We start from the raw sequence: 22,753 nt of genomic DNA on the forward strand, positions 1-22,753 counted from the left end.
TATCTACTCTTATTATGGCGCGTACCGTGTGTATTTAAAGTAGACTATGACGAGGTTAGGGTTGTAACACAAGGCTGTGATCCAATGTGTGACAACACTGGAAGGATAGGAAAACGTAGGCGAACTTATACCCGAAGGTTGGGCTGTGTGAGATCGATGTGCACGGTTATATGTACATGGATTTTAAATATGCTTCTGACAATTTACGAACAACGCATAACGCACGAAAAATACCAGTCGCGAACGAAATAAAAATTCACGTGAAAGTTGATGCAATGCAGTAGAACAAATTAAAATAAAGCTATGCTATTTTTGAAAAAAATAAAGCTAGGAGATTGTTATATGAGTCCCTTTCTTTGTTATTAATCTCTTAGTTTGATTTCATAATTAAGTACAAGATTAATGTTTAATTTTTTAAAAACAAATTACTTCCGTAAGTTCATTTATTACCAAATAAAAAAATATTAATAGCAAATTCCAAGGTAAATTTAACAAATAGCGTGTGCAACATCATCACTTTTTTCTACTTTTCAATTTATAGAGTTAATCAAGTACCTTCTGTGAGGCTTATATGTATATTTTCTTAATCCTTTTTCGATTTTCCTATTCTTTTATTTCTGGAATCTAAAGAACGTGAATATTTCGTTCCTGAAATTAGCAAGTATGTAAATAAAACTTGTGATACTTCAATTATTTTGAACAATCATATGGCATTAACAATATGAAACTAAAATGAAACGAAGATTAAACTAAACTGAATGTTTGAAACGTGAACAATAAAGGAGACGAATAATATTAAAATAATAAAAATTCATACGGCAAAATAAGAAAAACCAAATACGAGTACAATACATACTTTTATTTGTTAAATACTGTTTTTTGTTAAATAGAAGCACGACTGTCTATAATTGTAGCACATGTGTTTTTTTACGCCGACATAGTTGCCAACGTGACAACTATACTCCCACGTGAAACAGACTATCAAAATAGGGGAATCAGTTTGATAATTATAACATAAAAACACTATCAACTCGAGATTATTACTTTGCACTGTGAGATTCGTAGAATAGAATAATAGGTAAATAACTCAGGGTTTTTTTTGTGAAAAACATATTATTGGAATTGTAATTTAAGTTCCAATGTGAAACTATAATACGTATATTTATTTTCTAATATGTAAAGTAATAACCAAAAACTCTCAGGCGTCTTAACATAATTTGTGTTAACTTTACAGTGAAATTTTGCACGATTTTATTTCTATAAAAAGTGTCTTTTTAGGTATACGAATATTTTTGTATTTTCTACGTTATATTTCTACTAATATATATTTTATTTTTTAATCTTTTTTTAATATATACTTTATTAATTCTATATTTCTAATATTTCTACGTTAACATGTATATTGAGTGGATTTATATAGAGTACGTGGCATTAGAAACTGTTGATTCGCTACTGTTGTAGATTAGAAATCAAAATAATAAATATTTTTTAAAATAATTTTCTAGATACGAGTCTATAATTTCATATAAAGTATGTTCAATATGTAACATGATCTGAAACTTTTGCAAGATTATATTATATTACTATCGATAAAAAGATTCCATGAACTTTCCTGTGAATTAACAAAAATATTGCCATCTCACAATGTTTAGAAATGTTTGCGTAACTTCGTATTGGTCTCGCTTCCGTACGCAAAGGAGGACGGGAGAAGAAAAGCGTAATAGCGCATGTCACATAACATTGCGCAGACTAGGGAATATTAACGAAATCGCGCTCGATTATTCGATGTTGACGAAATCGCATATAGTAGGCGAATTAAAATAGCTTATTGCCACTGAATTACATTAGAATAATTGAACATGGACTATCTATCGCGGGATCGATAACGCCTGAAGTAAATATTTCACATGGCCTGTTGCTTTCACGATTTCCAATTCAATGAAGAAACGCGTGAGTGATATATAGCTTGAAACTATAATGACTCTGCAAGAATTATTACTTATGACTATAACTGGTAAATAAACAAAAGTCAAAAATTCGATTTGTTCAAAGTGCGCTTTCGACTGGTTGTTTTATGATGTTTGACTCATTTCCAGGAGAAAAAATAGAATGTTATAAAAGATACGGGATATCAATATCTTTTATAGTTGTATGATTTCACTGTAATGCTATTCGGTTAGAATGTAAGAAACTTGTCAGTAAATTTTACTAGAAGCAAGTTCGTCGATCATAAGGCGTCATTCATCTTCTTTTTGACATACAGCGACCTTAATCTAAATCGTATTCTTGATAAGCAACTTCTTAACTTTAAGATTAAAAACTGATAACTAACATTCATTATGGCATGTTCAATTATTTTCATATAGATGTGATTACAATCCACTTGAAATGGAAAGAAATTGTAATTACATTCGAATATATTAAAAATTTCACAAAAATATAAAAATTAAAGCACATTAGAAAAAGAAAAATATTACGTAAATATTAAAAAGTCTTAGAGAATGATGTTTTCTCTAATTTACTAGCATATATACAGATATCTCTTTTATCTACATATATTAAGAAACATTGAATACTAATAGGTTGATATCTTTCTCCTTTATAATTACATTCCTAATATTCTTGTAACCAACTCATAGATACTAATTTGTATACCAAGAAAAAAAATAATAAATGTTAATAAAAAGAAGAATCCTGTTAAATTCTAGTACTTACGTAATATAATATTTTCACTATCAATTAATTGATATGACATTACTCGTTACCGTGGTACGCGACGCGTCATTCTATTTGTCATTACCAATTTACTATACGTCGAATACAACCATGATATTAATTGCACTCTTTAAAGTGAAAACACGGGGCATTCAGGGGACAACGAAGAACGTCGTCGACGTCTCAAACATTTTACCGAGAACAACCGTGCACCGCCGTAAAACTTTCTAAAAATATGATGTGAAATAGGATTTGCTTTCTTCTCCGGAAACAGAGTGAAAGCGATTCTTCTTTTTAACTCTATTCATTTCTAGTCAGAGTTCAAACAAATAGAAAATGACAAGCTTTCTATGAAAAAAGTTCATGAAACAAAATGTAAGCGCATTGTAAGTTGTATTGTTTTTATAGTAAAGATTGTAATTTTAGTTCTAGTTTTTTTTATTATTTACATGTTACAATCATAGCTTTCAAAGAACTTTGTTATTTTTATATTTGAAAACTAAATGAAAATTCCACAATAATTTTACCATTTGATTAAAAAACAGACTTGGCACCTATAATGGTATTTGAAAGTTTCAGATTAGATATATTTCTCACCTTACATCTCAAAAGCTATATTGTAAAGAATTTTAACTAACATTATATAAATTTTAAACACCGTTTATTTGTTGTACTGTCTTTTTCTATTCGATATCAGTTAAAATTCTTTTAAATATCATTTTTTAGAATACAAAGAGAAAAATCCATCTTAAATTTATGTATAGTACTGTGTATGTATGTAAGTACATTTATTATTGATTTATAAATCCTCTTTTTTAGAAAGTCCCTCAACTTGTTCAATCAATGTCTAATAGTTTGATGAGAGAAATTCAATAGTGTAACATTAGAAGCTATATAAGAAATTTATGTTTATTACGATAGTACGTGCAATAGAATGACGTTAGGACCATTATCACAACGAGTATATTTACCAGATAAGTTTTCGTAATTTTTGAAGGGGAGTTGCTAAGTTGATTGCAAAACCTCGACCAGAATGTTATTTTGCGCAAGTATCTGTTCACGGATGAGATAGATACTTTCCATCCTTTTCACGGAATATCGAAATCCTTTTCGTAATTTTCAATCGTCTCTACTTCTTAAAACAATTGCATCAATCGAATGTGCGCATTAAAGCGGCCGTTCACCGGAATGACCTCGATTTAAGCTTCAATGCTGATTCTACGTATAGTTCAGTGATGTAGCGATTTCGAAGTTCCTATTATGCTTAATCTTTACTATCACAGCATTAAAGTATTACAACATATAGACCTGGGTTAAATGTTTGTTACTTTTATTCATATATAAAGAAAAGGTTTTCGTGTGAGCAGATCATTAAAAAATGTTGGACTTTAACTTTTCAGTTAACTTTTCAGAATTATAAATGTTTCAACAAAGACATAAAGCATAGCGAACGCTCGGTGATTAAGTGATTCATAGTCAGCACAATTTAATGATTATAGTCACACGTAGTAACATATATAGTGGACGTTTACTCTTGGACGTTTATAGTCAGGTACAGCATACAGTGAATATAATACATTCAACGGTAACACAGTTCAATATCAGTACATAGTTATAGTCACGTATAGTCAACTCTCATCGTCAAGTGTTGAACAAATATAGTTGTTGTCACGCGTAATTTATAGCGAACGCTCAATATTGAACAACTGAAGTAGCTATAGTCATCCATAGAGAACAATGGACATTTAGCGATGAAGTGTTTGAGAGTACAGTTGTCGTTCAGTGACTATAACGAAGCATAGTATTCGTTAAACGCTTAACGCGGGATGTTTATACATTGCCAGGCACAGACAATATTCTATGTTAGATATTTATAGCTATGCATAGTATACTCATAACGCTCAACACTGAGAGATTATTGTCACGTATAATATTCGTTAAACGCTCAGCATTGAATAACTATAGTTACGATAAGATTCCTTGAACGTTCACCATTGGATAATTATAGTCACATATAGTATACAATAAATATTCAACACTGAGTAGTTATGGTCATGCAGAGTATGCAGTGAATGTCCATCCTTGGCCTTTTATAGACAGGACAATGAAAATATTTGAATCCATTTCCTTTCAAATAATTGTTTAATAAAACAAATAATTTTTTATTATTTCGAATGACAGAATACTATCTTTGTTAGGAGAGGATTGTAATCGTAAAGGAGGAGGGTACATTGAAAGATGGAGAAGTAATTTGTTTCGGCTGTATTCATTCAGGATACGATACGAGCAAGATAAGCGTGATACGAAGTTATAGATAAATGACCTCGGCTCCGGGTGCTTTTATATGTACATATGAATCAGAGAACTTGTAGTTCAAGATCATTATGCTTCTGTGATTAATCTGTTTTCCCCAGGATACATAACCGTGAAGTCTTCTATCAATTACAGGGTTATCAATAATTGATACATCCTTGACAAATCTCTTTAGCAATATCTTCAATACTATTCGTTAATTTGTTACTTGCTTATTATTCATTTCCTTTGTTCATTCTCTTACAATGTTTTTAATACTCCGATATCTTTTTTGCTCCACCTGTAGATGTATCTAACGGAATTCTGAAATTTTTACTGTCGTATCGTAACTAAGATCTTTTTTTTCCGAATGCTAAAATTTTCTTGTTCATCTCGTGAAGATCGCTATAAAATACATTTTTATTTCATTTTTGTTGTTGTGCACGTTTCTTATGACACATATTATGAATTCAAATTGTTCTGGACGGTTATGTTTGATATAAACTGATTGTACGGCAATTATTATATAAAAATATCATGAATCATAATTTATGAATCATAATTTATGAATCATACGTTGCTGTAAACAGAGTACAAATCATATAAAGATATGTAACATATCTATTTATATATAAAACATGGAAGACATGTAACATAAAAAATAAGTACAATTTGCGTCAAATTCTGCAGTCTGTTAATATTTCAATGAATTTGTAGAATCGTTCCCTTCTCCTCGATTTCAATAATTTTTTAATATGTTATAGAAATCAAGGTTTGAACAATTTTTTTCTATACGTGTAATTGTCGGTCTCGTTTAGTTTTCGAGATATTTGCAAAAAATTGTAGGTACTATTACAGTGTGTGTGTATATATATACTGTATATAATCAGTTCCATATATATATGTATATATAACATATATATATGTTATATATATATATATATATATATATATATATATATGTATATATAACATATATATATGTTATATATATATGTGTGTGTATATATAACATATATATAACAGTATATATATACTGTATATAATCAGTTTCAATAAATTAAACTTATATTATATAATAAGATATACATATATTTTTTATTTATATAATTTTATATACAGCGAAGAACTCCTAAAAGCTTATTGGTTTTTATATTAATCATATGATCATTTAATATAACTTATTCTTTTAACTCTCTTTTGTTGCTAGGTTATATAATGTTAAATGATTTGATCATTAACACTTTACATTAGATTATTTGAAGTTACAATTTCTTAATTTTAAAATATATAATTCTAAATAATTTCTACAATAATTATTCAATAATTTTCGAATATTGCAATTTATATATTTTCCTCAATGCAATTGATAATATTAATCGCTTAAAATACGTGTTCGGTTAAACAAACTGAGAGTAGTGTAGGATATCCGAGACGTGGTAACTTTTGCTATCTGTGAATTTTTAAGTTTCTTATCGCATGCTTTTCGTGTTTCGTGTTTCATGACTTCTTCGCTCAGGATTATCTTTCAGTCTTCGTTGCTTTTTAGTTACTCGCAATAAGGAATGTTTCGTTCGCAAAGAAATCAAAGACGCAAAATGTTAAGGCATCCATGTTAATCTGTTAAAAATAAAGTAATGAAATAATGTGTAAAAATTGCGCAAATGCAACATTATCAAACAAACTTATTATATATGTAAATATATTAACATTATTATTAAACCAATGATAAAGTAAGCTGTAAAATGTATGCAAGAAAAGAAGTTTTACAATTTGAGAAAAAAGTAATTTGTCATAGTACTATAAAATATTGCAATTTCTTCAAACTTCATAAAATTACTAAATCTAGATGAAAGAAGAAATAGTAAATACGAAACGAAGAAAACATGTGTAGTAAATTTTTGGAATTTCTTTTCGTAATCATAATGTGAATACGATAGAGTTAAATGATGTGAATTGACTATAAAAAAAATTATAAATCAAATGTCCTGAATAGGTTAACAGAGTTGAGCTATGGATAGTTGATGAGGTTCAGGTTGCTGAATAAAAGTAACATTTCGCTGCGTCACTACAACGTCAACTCGTTCATTGTCAAGACAACATTAGCGGAAGTTATGTAGAAATAATTCATGAATTCTGATGCTATTCGTGTTACTTCTCGAACATTGTTTTATTTTTATATTTCATAAAAAATTCGAAAGAGGAGATTACTATGGTGTAAAGGTGAAATTACTTATTGTTTATTAAATTTTCAAAATTTTATTATAAACTTTGTATTGTTTATATAAAATTGGAAATTGGGACAAGAACTGACACTTGACTTAACACTGATGTATAATACAAATCGTTAAAAACGAAAGAAAGAAGGAAAAAGGATGGAAGTATCAGCTTTTCAATAATTACAATACAACAAACCTTAACGCATAATCAGCGACGTTTGTCATTTATTCTTCTCGTTACTGGACAATCAATATACGTATTCTATTCGAGACATTTATCCGCAACTACAAGTAATAAATCATCGTAATCAGTTTCTCCCATTTTCTCTCTATCTCCTTGAATTTATAATCTGAAAAAATTGCAATTAATTCACTTATTAAATTCCGCTTTTCAGCCTTGATTTGTATTATAATAAACATATATTTTAATAAATATATTATAATAAAAATTATAATACAATTACTACACAAAGATATATATAATATATATCTTTAATAATAATAATAGTAATTGTTAAGATTTCATTAACCCTGTGACAATAAATTACGTTATATCTATAAAAATCATTTGGAAAATTAAAAATACAAGACCAACGGATGGTACAAAATATATATATATATATATATATGTTATATTGTTATACTCATTTATAGGTAAATCTACAAATAAACTTAAATTGTAGATTTGTATTAAGTATGTTGTCTTCGAAGGTTTCTTTTAACGACTGAGTATCCGCACTCGTTTCAGCTGCTCGCTCCCACCATAAGCACTTCTTTTGTGTGTAGGCTGGAGCGTGTATGGAAGATGAAACCGATAATGACGTGTCTCGATCGCGTATAATCTCATGAAAAAGCTTTCTGTTGATGACTAGACTATTTCTGTAACTTCATGTTTTTATAAATAAAATTAATAAAATAGAATTTTGGATTAGATTATTTTATTCTTAGCGAGTATTATACTTTACATATTTTATATGAGAAGCATATGGCTAAAGCATAAGTTGTTTTTATCTTTTATGGAAGAACACAATTTCATATTTTCATAAATTAAAGAATAAAATTAAACAAATGGTATTTTAATGGAGATTTTTTTCATACTGTAAATATCACACCAGGTACTATATTTCAGATGTTCTATATATATTGCTGCACATTATGTACATTCTATACATTTTTTAAGTTTTCAATTTCCTATAAAACGAAGTTAAAATATTCATTTGTAAAAATAAAATTTTCGTCGAGCGAATAATCAAGAACATTTCTATGGTACTGTAGTTGGATTTTCCGTTGTATTGTGTCCAAGTTTCAACGTAATCTTAATCTTAAGTATCAACGTATCCGTTGAAGATATCTCAAGCGATTTGCATATGCATTTGATTTATTTACGCTGGTTCTATATTTTCTTCTAATGTCTTTTTTTACTTTTCTTAATGTTCAGCTTGCTAATCGTGGGGAAACCACGCAAAGATAAATATTTATTACCTTAACTATGATTGACAAGCATTTTATTGCAATTTGCTAAAAAACTTATTACATGTCAACATTGGAAATGTTAATAATCAATGTTATAAAGATTATTTCTATTATTAATTTTACCTTTACTATGTTTATATTTTATATTGTAGTTTTTATTACTATTTCTACTGTTTTATTACTTAACGAAAAAAGATGATATATATAGTTCGTTTTAGCAACATTAAGCGTGTTACAAGTTTATGGTTAGAATTTCAATTGCAAGGATACGTTGTGCACCTTACAAACATTTTCTCACCCTTCTTATGATTTCAAGTCTGCTTATTATACACATAGTATACATTAACATACGTATATACAAGTATTATGCCACCAATACCAGCGACCTCTAGTTTTACGATACTTTCATTACTACATCAGATGAAATCATATTAATCCCTTAAAGCTGAATCGGTGACGTACCTTCTATAACGTTACGTAACCTCAAAGTGTAATAATATTTTCAAGGTAATATAAGCAAATAAATTAAGTTGGGATAGAAAATTAAAATATTTGTATAGTCGTATATATTAGTAATCAAAACTATCGACCTTTAGTATATATTTCTCCTAAAGAGTTCCAGTAAACAGTAAATCAAGATTAAAAAGATACGACAAAAATAATTATATGCATAGAAATACGAAGGTGCATAAACATAGGCAGTTTGATTATTATCTTTTTTATATTATTATAATAAATTAATATAGCCCAAAGGTTAAATTTTCATATTGGTTCTCTTACGTTTGTTTACGTTATTATGTACCTATATATAGAAAATCTAAGTATACGAAAATGTGCAGAATGCACATAACGTAGAAAAATACCTAAACTAAACCATTCATTATTACATTTAATAGACAAAACAAATGTTTACTTAGATACTATGTAAAGAACGAAAGTGTCACAAAACTCTATTTACCGTATAAACCCTTTGTTATAGTACCAGGGCTGCGACATATTCGACTAGAATGATACTTTTTAGTTGTTTTTTCGTTCGTTGAATTCAAAAATGAGGGTCTTTTTTCACATAAACAAGGCGCAAAAAATTTTAATCAGCCTGCTGATGTATGACGTTCTTATGGATTTTACCGACTCTTTTTTTACAATTTAATATCCTTAACCTGTTTTATAGCGTACTCTGTAGTGGATAAAATTTGGATTATCCTTTATTTTCTGGAATTTTTATGGCATTGGCTGTGCCATAACTTTGCCGCTTACCGCTTACCGCTCGATATGAACATGATATTATGCAGATTTTTATAATTAATACTTAAGACCGCGGTTAACCAAATGTTTATAAAGCCGAATTTTCAAAATTGCTCATTGCCATGAAAAATGTCCTCACTTTCGGTTGTAGCATTCTAAAGTATCTCTCAGAGCACATATTCAGCATCAAAAATTTTGTAATCCGGATACTATACTTTATCAAAAATATGGATAATTTACAATGGATAATCACATAGATGGATAAACATCCACAGTCTAATTATTATTGTCTGTATAATATAGTGACTATAAAAAATATTTGCACACTGTTGAATTTACTATATCATTTACATACTGATTAATAAGGTCAAAGTACATTATAATTGTTATATCGTTTGATAATACGTACTTTCGTATAACTACAACAATTTGATACTAAAATAAATTGTTTAAAAAATGTTACTCCGTTAGAAATCGGTAGTTGTAGTGATCAAAGAAAAAGATAAGGATTATGAATTATTAAATTTATTTGCATGTTTAGATTGGTTTTCCTATATCTGTTCACGTTATCATTTAAAAGAATGTCATTATAAGTATGATGCGAATGTATTAATTATACCTATGTATGTTTTACCTTATTGCAGAAGAGCACGTGGCTTAATAATGTGCGAACAGTAATCGGTTGGAAATCAAAATCATCGGGACTCGACCAATCGAAAGGGAGGGAAGAAGGACAGAATCATTGGTGCTGTGTTAGACATGCGATTACAGACGTGAATTGTGGTCAGAACGAACGCAGCGACACTCGTGGAAAGAAACCCCAAACGTAGTTTATCGAACGATGACCACTTCTGCCCACTGTTCTCCATCCCGATCGTCGTTAAGCTGCTGTCAGGTCGAACACAACAGCCGCGATGACGTACACGGAGTGACAGTTGCCGCGAAAGACAGTTATTTCGTAGAAGATAAATACTCTTTCCCCAGAAAGCCCGAGGTGGACCTCGCTTTTTATGACGTCCGATATAGAGTAAAAGAATGGACCTTTCGACAGTTAAGACCCAGTAAGTTCACATTATTTTTTCTATTTTATTGTGAAAAACTTAGTAGATTAGATAAAATGTCTAATACGAATAGACGTGTTTTGAACATTTTAAAATCGATGTGAATTCATACATATATAGAAAAATGAATTAGATTTTGAAAGTATGTATAAAGGGATCATTCAGTATTTCAGAGTTGTTTGAGGCTATTTGTTTCGTTTTATTATAAGAAACCTAATGTATAAGTTATGTATAGCCATGTATTCCGAGAAGCGAAACAATATTATTGTCAAATAAAAAAAAATCATAAGATAAAGAGATTAATTGGAATAGATAATTTGATAGATTCAATGAGTTAACGTAATTTTTTCTATTTTATTATAAAAAATGTAATAGATTAGGTTAGTGGTTCTCAATCTGTACTCCTGAGGATACACCGAAACACTTTTATGGGTACACAACAGCCATTAATTACTTACTAAAATTATTATAATTTTACAAGATTTTCTAAATGTCTATGTCATTTTTTCTATGTTTATCGATATATGTAATTTATACAAAATTTAATGCGTCCTCAAATATTTTATTTTATCCCTGTTGAGAACCACTACCCTAAAGCATTATTTTTCCCGAAAGAATTCTCTCCGAAAGAATACAAAGCCATGGACGAAAGTAGGTTAGTTGAGGTACGTCAAACGCGCATAGATCTCAGCATCATGGTGATGCATGTTGCATGACTACCGAAACTCCTTGACCGGATGATTTTGTTACATTTCATTAAAATTATATCATAGAAAGAGCTTCGTAATTCGAATATCGAAAGGAAATAAAATTCAGAATACGAAATATCTATATAAATCGAATCTCTTATCGTTTATTCAAGATCTAATGTTAGAATTCTAATATAATGTCTATTGTATTCAATCCGAATACAGTGATTTGTGTTGCCTTTCATATAAAGTGAGAATAAAAACTTGTATTTTCTTCTACTGTGATGGTGACTTTATTACAACGATGTCTTAATGTTCAGAATCATCCTTTATGAATATGGTAATATTAATAGATCTCTTTTTTCCCATTTATGCTTTTCTTTACTTCGGAGCGACAATAGCAACATAGATGAATATCATATTGCAGTATAGTATTATATTTATAAGATGTTAAACATTAAGAAATGATGTACATAAGCTTCCTCCGTTGTTCTTATGTCTAGATTCACATCTTTTGAATATCGCCTAACTTTTTTAATACCTTGTATGGTAATTATAATAATGATATTTTAATCTCTTCATGAATAAATTCGCTTTCCGATAGAATTATTATACATATATTAAAGGCGATCATATTTGTTTCTGAAAATGCAACGTACAAAAACTTTTATTTTATCGGTTATTTTTGGAATAGTTCATCTCGTAGGTTAGTGCTTGATAATAGTTTATCCGATTGGATCGCGTTTCTCCGCTTTTTAGCGTAATAAATGTCGTCGTGACTCTGAGAGAAAGCGATGTTGAAGTGGTCCTGAGAGTAGCAAAGAAAGTTTTGAGCGGAGAAAGTTAATGTTGGGCATTTTGGAAACATTTCGCCATTATTAGATGTTGGCAGAAAACGTTATAATCGATCGAAAAGGAGATTCAGGTGTCAAGAGGTCGCCACCATAGACGTCAGTACATGTGTAGGAAATTATGATTGACTACAATAATTTTTAATTAATTACAATAAACGTGTAGTTGACGTTCTATGCTTATAAACAAACATTTTTTATTGTTAAATGGGCCAAGAGTATGTATTTAGGCAAGAACAGTAAATGTAAGAGTGCATATATGACATCACCTAATTCTAATTTGTTTTATTAAAAGTCGATCCAGGCTTTTGACCGCAAACATTTATCTATGTTCCAGATTTTAACTAATTTGAATCTTAATCGATTTTGACTATTTTATTATTCTATTCGATTGTTCATCTTTAAAATTATTTCAATCCTTTTTTTAATGTTATATTTATATTTTTGTGTGTTATATTTTTCTAGTTTTACCATTTACTACACGTGTTATACAAATCATATACTAGAATTGTTATTCATAAAAATTCAAAGGAATAAGGAAGACTCATAGCATGTATAGTTAAATATAACCATAAATTCGTTTTTATTGCACACTACTCGATGGCATGCAGGCATGTATATACGTACATACGTAATATATATAGTTTGCGACGCTTGGGATGATTTCTTGGATCGTCCATTGCTTGACAAAGGAAAAGATGCGTCATCACTGCTAGAGCAGAACAATTGACGGCTTGAAGTTGCAAATTTTTATCAAGTGATTTCTATGTGCGACTAATACTTGACCTTAATATTCAATCATTGAACCAGTTCTATATAGATTTGCGTATTGAATTATTCCTACGTTGTATTGTCAGGATTAAATATTCTCTACATATCGAAAATCACTATTGTAAAATTCGATATAACGAACTCCAGGACAACACCAACAAAAATAAAATAATAGTATTCTGCAAATCCGGCAAACTAAAGAGGAAAATGAAGCTAAAATATAATGAGAACGAATTAGAAGTGTTAAAATACTACATCTACTGCATCTAGATGTTACTTTTACGTCCTTAGGGGCATTCAATAAGGCCTGCGAACAGTTCCTAGCAAAAGTTAAACTGCTCTGTGGGAGTACTTTGGAAACCACTCATGAAGATAAAAATATACAACTGGAAAGCAAAAATGAAAATATTCAAACGAGACGGCGCTGAGAAAGGTGAAAACGTAAGAAATTGGTATACACAAATGAAAAATATATTTAATAAAATGGGTTATAGTAAATTATACAACCCATCAGCAAAGAGGGAACTTACCAAACATTCTAAAGAAGATCAGGGAGAAATATATTCTAGAGGACAAACATAGTATCTTAAATTCCAGTTATAATCCGATGTACAAAAGTATCAAGGATTTGCAGGCATATAAATGTGAAGACTACATATATTCAATTTCAACTGCCAATAAACATAATAAGAAACATAACGCAGCTCAGACTAGCTGGAAATGAAGAAGCTCATTTAAGTAACAAAAACGACGACATATTCAATAATTATGAACTTGAAACCAAAAAACATATACTGTACAAATGTCCAAGGAATCAGCGAGCAGATTGCATATTACAATGGAATACTCTGAGACACCGTGAATAGCAAAAAAAAAAAGCGGAAACAGTATATTATTTTAAACAAACAATATTGAAAATAGAAGTCTTTTATTTAAACTACTAATTTTAAGGATGCTTAAAATATAAGAGTAACAAACAAGAACAATCTCTGTACCTACCGAGACAGAATCGTAATAAACGACTATTATTATTATTTATTATTATTAAATTCGATATAATATATATGCGAAATATGCGGTTGATGTGGCATTAAATAATAGAAGTAAGATAACATAATACAGAATGAATGATAATAAATGTTTTAAATATTACAATTCTTTATTATACGCTTGCCCGTGCTAGGAATAATGAATTCGACTTCCGTTTGAAAATTGATAAATGCGAAACGACATAATATAGATGACAACAGCGCATGCATTTCATATGACGATGTTCCGAGAAAAACCTGTTCAATAGAGTATTGTTTTTTTCTTTTTTTTTGTGTGTGCACATCTCATCAATATGAATGTCTGCGATGAACACTTTATTTACGCGTGTTTTTACTAATTTTATGATTTATGTATGCATATAAATGACAAAATATATAATGAAAAAATATTAGATTATATAATATAATATGTAGTAAAAATATATTTAGTATAGTAAACTATAGTAGTTATTATAGCAATAATTATTAGTACACATAGCATAACTATATAGGCTTTATAATAATGTGAACTTTTTATTTATAAACAATTTATAATTTAAATCTTCAAATATTCGTTCGCTTTAATGAACTGAATTTTCGTTAATAAATGAAACTGCAGGAACGTTTATTTTGAAATTAATGTAAGCCGTTTTTCTGTAATCTGTACTCTGACCAAACAGTCGACGTACCTAATCAAAAGCGAATGATAGCGAATATAATTCTAATCTCTGTATCCAACATAATATTCCATGTACGGATGTGAACAACTTGTTTAAATGCGATTAGGTAGTATACTCGTAAATAATTATTATATTTATTAATTTATTATTATCATTAAATTAAATTGTTATAATTAAATGTATGTATTATTACGCTTAAAGCATTATTAAATTAATAATAGCTTTATATTTATATCGGGTCGTATCGAAGTGTAAATTTCAAATTCGAGAAAGTATTACGTATTCTTGTTATCTTGCTTTCTTATCTCAATGGATAAGTTCGCGTTAACGTTAGAATCTGATAATGATACAGGTATATTTACCGTAGTCCAATATAATAATATTATGTTAATTTCAATTTATTTAGTTACATTCTATTTATCTTCAGATATCAAACATAAATTTTAAATAATCAAAATTTATTCAATTCTACAATTCTCTAATTTTGAAAATAGAGTAAGCTCACTTATGACCCTGAAAAGAGGTATTAGGCTAGGTAATTCTCAAAAAAACTATTTGTGTAATGAATTCACATCTATTTAAACATCTAGAGACATGGACGAATTAAGTAGACCTTATTAGGATTTTTCAGTTGATGGAAACGCAAACACTTTAATACTTCAAAACGAAAGAAGACAGATTTATACCACTTTCAAAATAAGCCATCGATATTATAACTATATCTATATATACGGAATGAGTCAGTAATAATGTCCACCTGAAAAAATTCGTTTATCTATTGACTTCATCAAAAAATGATTGAAATAAGATTTATTGTCTTCGAAAGACCTGATCAGGTTAATATAGTTCCATTTTTTTGTTATACTATATATATTTTGATATCTTAAGGTGGTTCAGAGACTTTTAAATGGCGCCGTATATTTTTTCATACACATTTATAATTTGTCAAATTTAACGCATGATAGATAAAAACAATATAAATGCAAGAATATCGCTTCGCGTCTTTTCGTGTTTTACTTTCTTGTAGAGAATATCCATTTAGATTGACTAATGTTATAAAAAATATATGGTGCTATTTAAAAAACTTAAGGTCACCTTAATATCTCAAAAAAATAAGGTATGTATTAAAAAGTCGAACTATATTCACTTGATCATCCCCCTCGAATGCAATAAATTTTATTTCAAATATCTTTTGATGTAGTTAATAAGTAATGAGTTATCTCAGGTGGTGATTCTTACTGTCTCACCCTGTATATACGACTATAATATACTATAATAATATATATCATAGAAATATATACTATATACTAGATATATATATACTATATATACTAGAAATATATATATAATACAGTAACTTTATACTTATACTTTAATACCATGTTGTTATTACAAGAGCTTACAATTATTTACATTACTAAAAAAGCAAATATGTGCATATTTGTCTTGGACAAAAATGCACTCTGTTATGGAAATGTACGACTTAGTGCAAAGTCATCGATTGTTTGTGTCGTTAATTTCATTTTCATTATTGTCTTCTTTTGTCCTTCGTTTCGACGTGGCATTTATATTTGTTTATACGGATAAATATTCCACGTAGATAAATACAAGAACAAAATTTTTCTCATGAATTAATGCAACGCAAATTAAATGACATAGAAAGTTCCATCTTAAATGTTATGCATTAATAGAGTCTACTATAAGATCATTTTATAAATCTGATAGATTAATAAAATTCATAAAAGACTAATTAATATTGCATTTCAACCAATTTTGACAAAAAATTGGTACGATGAATCAAACAGGATTAAAATATGACAAATTTGAGTATATTGATTAACGAAGAATCGTTTTCTGCATCACTGAACCATGTCGTTGATTACTATGGTTGCTCAGAATGTGCGAACCAATTTTTTTGTGAAGTTGGAGTCTCTTAAAAGAGCGAATATTTTTCAAGGAGAAATTCTACTAAAAATATTGGCACAAAAAGACCGTGTTAAATAATTTAAGTACAATTGCTTCTGTTAATAAAGCGAGGATTAATGAGACGAAATGCTTCGAATAGATATTATAGATAAATGATCTGAAGATAAATCGTAATATCAGTTCATTGGTGTCTCCGTGTTTTAGTTCGTTAATTTAACATTTGATGGAAGCCATTGAAGCTCATCCTATTTTTCCGTTCATTGACTCTTCTTCAGCAAAAATTTAAGAAATTTATTTGGTAGAAATTTGAATCTTTCTAAAATAAAACAATTTAAGATTTATTATTTGTTGCTAAGAATTGAAAATTGCAACTATTTAAATTCAAGGATAGTATAGAGATATCTGTTTTTCATGTATGTTTAAGAAAATTAATCATATTTTAAGAAACAAAGATTAAGGAAACAATTTTTCCATCTTCTTATTGAAAAAATCCTATTAATCATCGTTATGATTACTAATTTGTGATCTATCCTTAAAGCAGAATGCGACAAAATTCTACTTTGAAAATAGAGATTATAGAATGTGGGCAATATAATCCAGAGAATAAAGAAAAATGTTCTTTTTCCTCAGTATAGAATACGAAGAAATTTTATCTTACAAATAGAGATTAGGAAATATAGAAAACATAATTATAGGGAATAAAACTAGCTTTTCCTTTCTCTTATAGCAGGAAGCAAAGAAATTCTACTTTAACAAATACAGACTACATGTACAATGTAGACAGTATAGTATAAAGAGTGAAAACAATTTTTCCTTTCCTAATTGCAGAATCCAAAGAAATTCTTCATGGTATCAGTGGGGAATTCAAAGCTGGCGAACTAGTCGCCATAATGGGGCCTTCTGGGGCCGGGAAGTCGACTTTGTTGAACGTCTTAGCCGGCTATACGTGAGTATTTATTAGCCTAAGCCAAGGACGCTAAGAACATGATTTAGCGGCTTCTAGTTATCGGTACACTTGAACGTGAACGTACTGCGTACATACTGTTCTTTACTACATTAATATTCGTATCACGAGTTTCAATATTCATGCACATTGCTTTTTGTGCTTTAATGATTATTGAATTTTCGCATGCAAAAAAGATTTTTAATGTTTCAAAAAGATATTTAATTTTATTATTATTATTTATTTATCCTATTTAATTTCAGTTTCATCAGTCTAGAGATAAATTTCGCTTACAAGTTTGTTCATTCATTCTTCCATACTTATAATATCTGCCTTATTATCGTTTCTTAGTTAACTAATTACTTCCTTACTTAACCAAGAGGATGTTTCATATACGATTGAAATCATGCATACCAGTCAGAATCTTCTCACATTCTGTCCAAACTTGAAATATTTTTTAAAGCTAGAAAATTGGGTCGAAACTGACTGAAAGAACGCAGCACAATCAAAAAGATCGTTATGTCTTATACTATAAGGAATCTATTAATGAAACATATTGTATATTATATTATTATTATATTATTATTTATCTATTGATAAAATATATTATATTATTATTTATCTATTGATAAAATATATTATATTAAATTATCATAATATGATAATGAAGTACAATTACAATTTAACTCACATATTGCATTCGCTTTTTAGATGATTCATTCATTCGAACACGAATCCACTATATATCATAGCACACGTAGTTACTCATGGAGGTATTTAAACACCTGTTACACAAACTTATGTATTATGTGTTGCATTGAATTCTCTTTTTTTTAAGTTATGATTCAGATACTTAAACTAACTCATCTAGACGACATAAGTATATAAAAGAGAGTAAATATTTACAAAAAAGGAGGCACCTTTGTTTTCGCTGATTTTGAAATGTGTTGTAAAGCTCAATATTTTAAATAACTTTCCTATATATCTAACCTATACATATAATCGGCCGTCGGCATTAGTTTTCCAGCTATACGCAAAAATATCCCTCTGGTAGGTTTCAGTTTTCAAGCTGAATTGGGTTAGTATGGTTACTGGCTGCAACAGCAGCAATGTTTTGTTATGTCTACCCTTTCGTTTCGTTGGACAGACCATATTAACATTAACCCGGTCTCCGCGCCGTGAGGTAACCGGCCAGCATTGTTATATATTCATTATATGTTATATATTCATATTATATATTCATGTTTACATAAACAAGTCTCGACACTAATATGTTGAAAGCATAGAAGAAATCGTTCGAAAATTAAGTCGTGAAAAATCAACATGGAAGAGTAGAAAGGTCTCGTTACGCATGCGCAACATGCTATAAATGCTAAGACGAGAAACACTCTACTCATCTTTGTCTGTCTCACGGAGCGTGAACTTTGTTATCTTCCTTGTTGGCTTTTTCATGATCCAATTTTCAGATGATTTTCCATAGTGAGTATCGAGATCTCTTTATATAACTAAGTGCGGCGAGATATTTTTATGTGCAATTCAAAAATCAAGGTTGGCTGCTGGTTATATGTATAGAAAAAAGTTGTTCAAAATGTTGAACTCTACAATATATTTCAAAATCGAAATCGAGGATGACCTTTTTAGTGAATATTTATCCCCAAAAGTACAAAATATACATTAACTAATTGTAAGTAAAGCGTATGCTTTTAGAAATCATTCTGTCAGCATATTTCTCTGTAGAAGTACTTACATATTTAAAGATGTCAATAATAGTGAGAATTACATTATGATTTCTGCGAGTAATTGCTAATACGTTTCTCTAGAATCTGATTCTACTAGAATAAATACTAGGAAGTTGCAATTATATGTTAAATTGTACTGTGTACAACGTCATGAACTATACGTGACGATCATTGAAATCGACGATGACTATCTTAATTAATTTCTGGAACAGGAGGAAGTATCGGCTTAGAAATTTACTTTCCAGAAAGCCGTTTGTATTAATGATTATTATATAACGCATTAAGGGTAATTCATGAGTCATGGATAATTACAAATAGATTGAGCTAATATAGAATCAAATAGAAAAGGAAATTGAAAAATTGATTTGGATGAGGAATTAGTTATGAAAGTGAAATAATAACAGATAAAAAATCAATGAACTAGCTAATCATAAAATTAAGTAACATAATTTATAGATTAATCATTGTTTGTATTATTAATTGAGATTAATCTAAAGAAAATAATCTAAACTAAAATTAATCTAAAACAAATCTTAAAATTAAAACTTATTAATTACCCATTAAGAAAATATTTATTTTAAGAATAATTAATAGTAATAGAAATAGATTTGCGTTTTCTTTATTCAGTCTATCAATTACTATAAATGTGTAAATTTACCATTCCGTTTTCTTTAGATGTTTTAAATAAACATTTATCTCGAGGAAAGTATCGATCGTTTATGCATCTCATAAACAAATGGAAAATTAAATAAAAGGTAGTTTTCAACGGGAGAACGGAATTTTTCAGTATATATTTTGAAATATTAACATTTTCACATAAAAAAGAAACATGGTTTAAAGAACAGTAAATATTATCTGAATACAGTTAGATTGCGCAGCACGTGATCCGGAATGAGATTAAATGTTAGTCGATTCAATAATTTATTATACGAAAAAAATCTTGGCAATGAGCTGAAAACGATTATTGAATATTTTACACATGAATGCAATATTATGAGTTTTTTTACGAAAATTAATATTTGAATTTATAATTAAATAAATATCAATTTTATTCAGTTTATAAATTTTTATTTATTATATATTTCAAGAATATTGATCATACTAAAATATTCAATACTATTCCAGGGTATTCTCTTAAAAATTAAATAATCATATATAATTAAATAATTATATTATCATAAAAATTAAATAATCTTAACAATGCGATTGAATTAATTAGGAACAAAACGGTGTTTCAGAGTGAAAGGCGTTCGGGGAAAGATTCTAGTGAATGGAAAAGTTAGGGTTCCGTACAGTGAGAGATGGAAGAGAACATCATGCTACATACAACAGGAATCCTTAATGAGAACAAGAATCACCGTGGGAGAAGCCATGACATTAGCTGCACACTTAAAACTTGGCTACAGTATAAATTCAGCCTATAAACACACTCAAGTTTGTAACCTGCTATACAATTCTAAACTACATATTCAAAATCAATTTCAAATGTTCTCCATTATTTAACAACAAAATAATTTATTTGAAAATTGTATAATAGAAAAATGTAAAAATCCTACAAAATTATGAATGATTAAAAACACATCATAAAGTCTTACAATTGCTACAAGCATTTCTAGAAATTTTTTAAATTACATTTTTGAATAAAAATGTCTAATTTAACAATGTAAAAGTCTACAAAGTACTGATACTGTTTCACATTATTAAAGCTTTAAAAATCTCAAAAAATTTTCAAGTAGTTGAAAGAATTAATGATATAAAAATATCTAATTTAATATTAAATTCAATTTATGCAATGTGGATTAATATGACGATAATACATTTAATAAAGGGTAATGTATTTTTTGTTATCAGGTTTTGGAACTCTTAGAAATGTTAGGATTAAGCCATTGCTATGACACCCTTTGTGGAAAGTTGTCCGGCGGACAGAAAAAGCGACTTGACGTCGCTCTGGAGCTTTTAAGTAATCCTTCAGTATTATTCCTCGACGAACCAACAACCGGTAATTACGAAATACTCCTGTACGGACACTAAGCACTAGACGTTGCGTTTAAGATGTTTTTCGAATTTTGCTTTTTACGTAATGCTATCAAGATTATGGTTATAGATATGAAAGAAGAATGGTGCTATTAAGGAATAAATTGGAACTAGACACATATAAATTTATTTTACAATTTCTTAATTCTACATCATCGTGTATTACAAGAATTTCGAAAAACTTTTAATATTAATTGCATAAAAATTTCTAATTTAAAATTACAGAAGTTTACAAAATATGATATTAAGAACAATATTGTTTAATCAAAGTTTCTTTATGTAACCAAACATCTTTATCTATCAATAGCTTTTTAATGGATCTTTAACTATAGATTCGAATTTGCGTTGTTTTAGTGGATTTAATATCAGTCGCACATGGCAAATTTACGATAGAAAAAAACCGGTAACGACGAACGTGTTTGTTTGAGACAACACTGATAGTCAATTGCTACTAGTTGAATCCATTATAGGTCGTATCATAGAATGCTTGGAACGTTTCATCCTACAAGGTCTTTACTGGTGCGATACAGACGCTTTGCAATAACAAATACAATTTACTATACACGATTCTCATCCATCATTCTATTCTAATTCTACATAAATATTGATATATCAATTGTTAGTTTTAAGATAATTCTAATAAAGAAATATAGATTAAAAAGTTGAGTAACTTTAATTATAGGAAGTATAAGTAAACTAATAATTTGTATATGTATATTGTGCAATAGTATGATAGATCTTTTATGTTGTGGATACAAAATATAAAAATCTCCTATCGGAGTAGGCGGTGCAGCATTTTGTAATGACTAATTTCAGTTTAGTTGCATCATTGCCGCTGATGCATGTTACAAAGCACAACAGCATTTCCGGGTATCGCCAGTTCATGTATCTTAGAAACATGTAAAAATTATTTTTATAATTTAGCGATGTCTTGACAACATATTAGTGACATACTAACTTTTATTGAACATAATTATTTAGACGTTATAATAATAATCCATAATATACATAACTAGATTTCGGATTTATGCAACTATGCATATAAATATATAAAAATACACAGAATGTGTATACGAAAATATATAAA

General features: G+C 28.8%; 1 protein-coding gene and 1 long non-coding RNA gene across 2 annotated transcripts in view; one reads left to right on the forward strand and one right to left on the reverse strand.

The window, feature by feature from the left end:
* Positions 1–22,753, forward strand: part of LOC117160671 (ATP-binding cassette sub-family G member 1) — a 35,485-nt gene that overhangs the window by 5,145 nt on the left and 7,587 nt on the right. Inside the window, exons 2-5 of the mRNA XM_033341585.2 lie at positions 10,589–11,005; positions 17,779–17,896; positions 20,871–21,066; positions 21,484–21,631. Coding sequence (XP_033197476.1) covers positions 10,786–11,005; positions 17,779–17,896; positions 20,871–21,066; positions 21,484–21,631 — 682 coding nt within the window. The 5' untranslated portion in view covers positions 10,589–10,785. The remainder of the gene's footprint in view (positions 1–10,588; positions 11,006–17,778; positions 17,897–20,870; positions 21,067–21,483; positions 21,632–22,753) is intronic.
* On the reverse strand, positions 6,160–8,001 carry LOC143302873 (uncharacterized). The gene is made up of 3 exons (XR_013058709.1): positions 7,871–8,001; positions 7,423–7,576; positions 6,160–6,627 (listed from the first exon to the last, which is right to left on the reverse strand). It is a non-coding gene; the product is annotated as an uncharacterized LOC143302873 (long non-coding RNA).

Source organism: Bombus vancouverensis, chromosome 1 (genome assembly GCF_051014615.1).
Source record: "Bombus vancouverensis nearcticus chromosome 1, iyBomVanc1_principal, whole genome shotgun sequence".
NCBI lineage: Eukaryota > Metazoa > Arthropoda > Insecta > Hymenoptera > Apidae > Bombus > Bombus vancouverensis.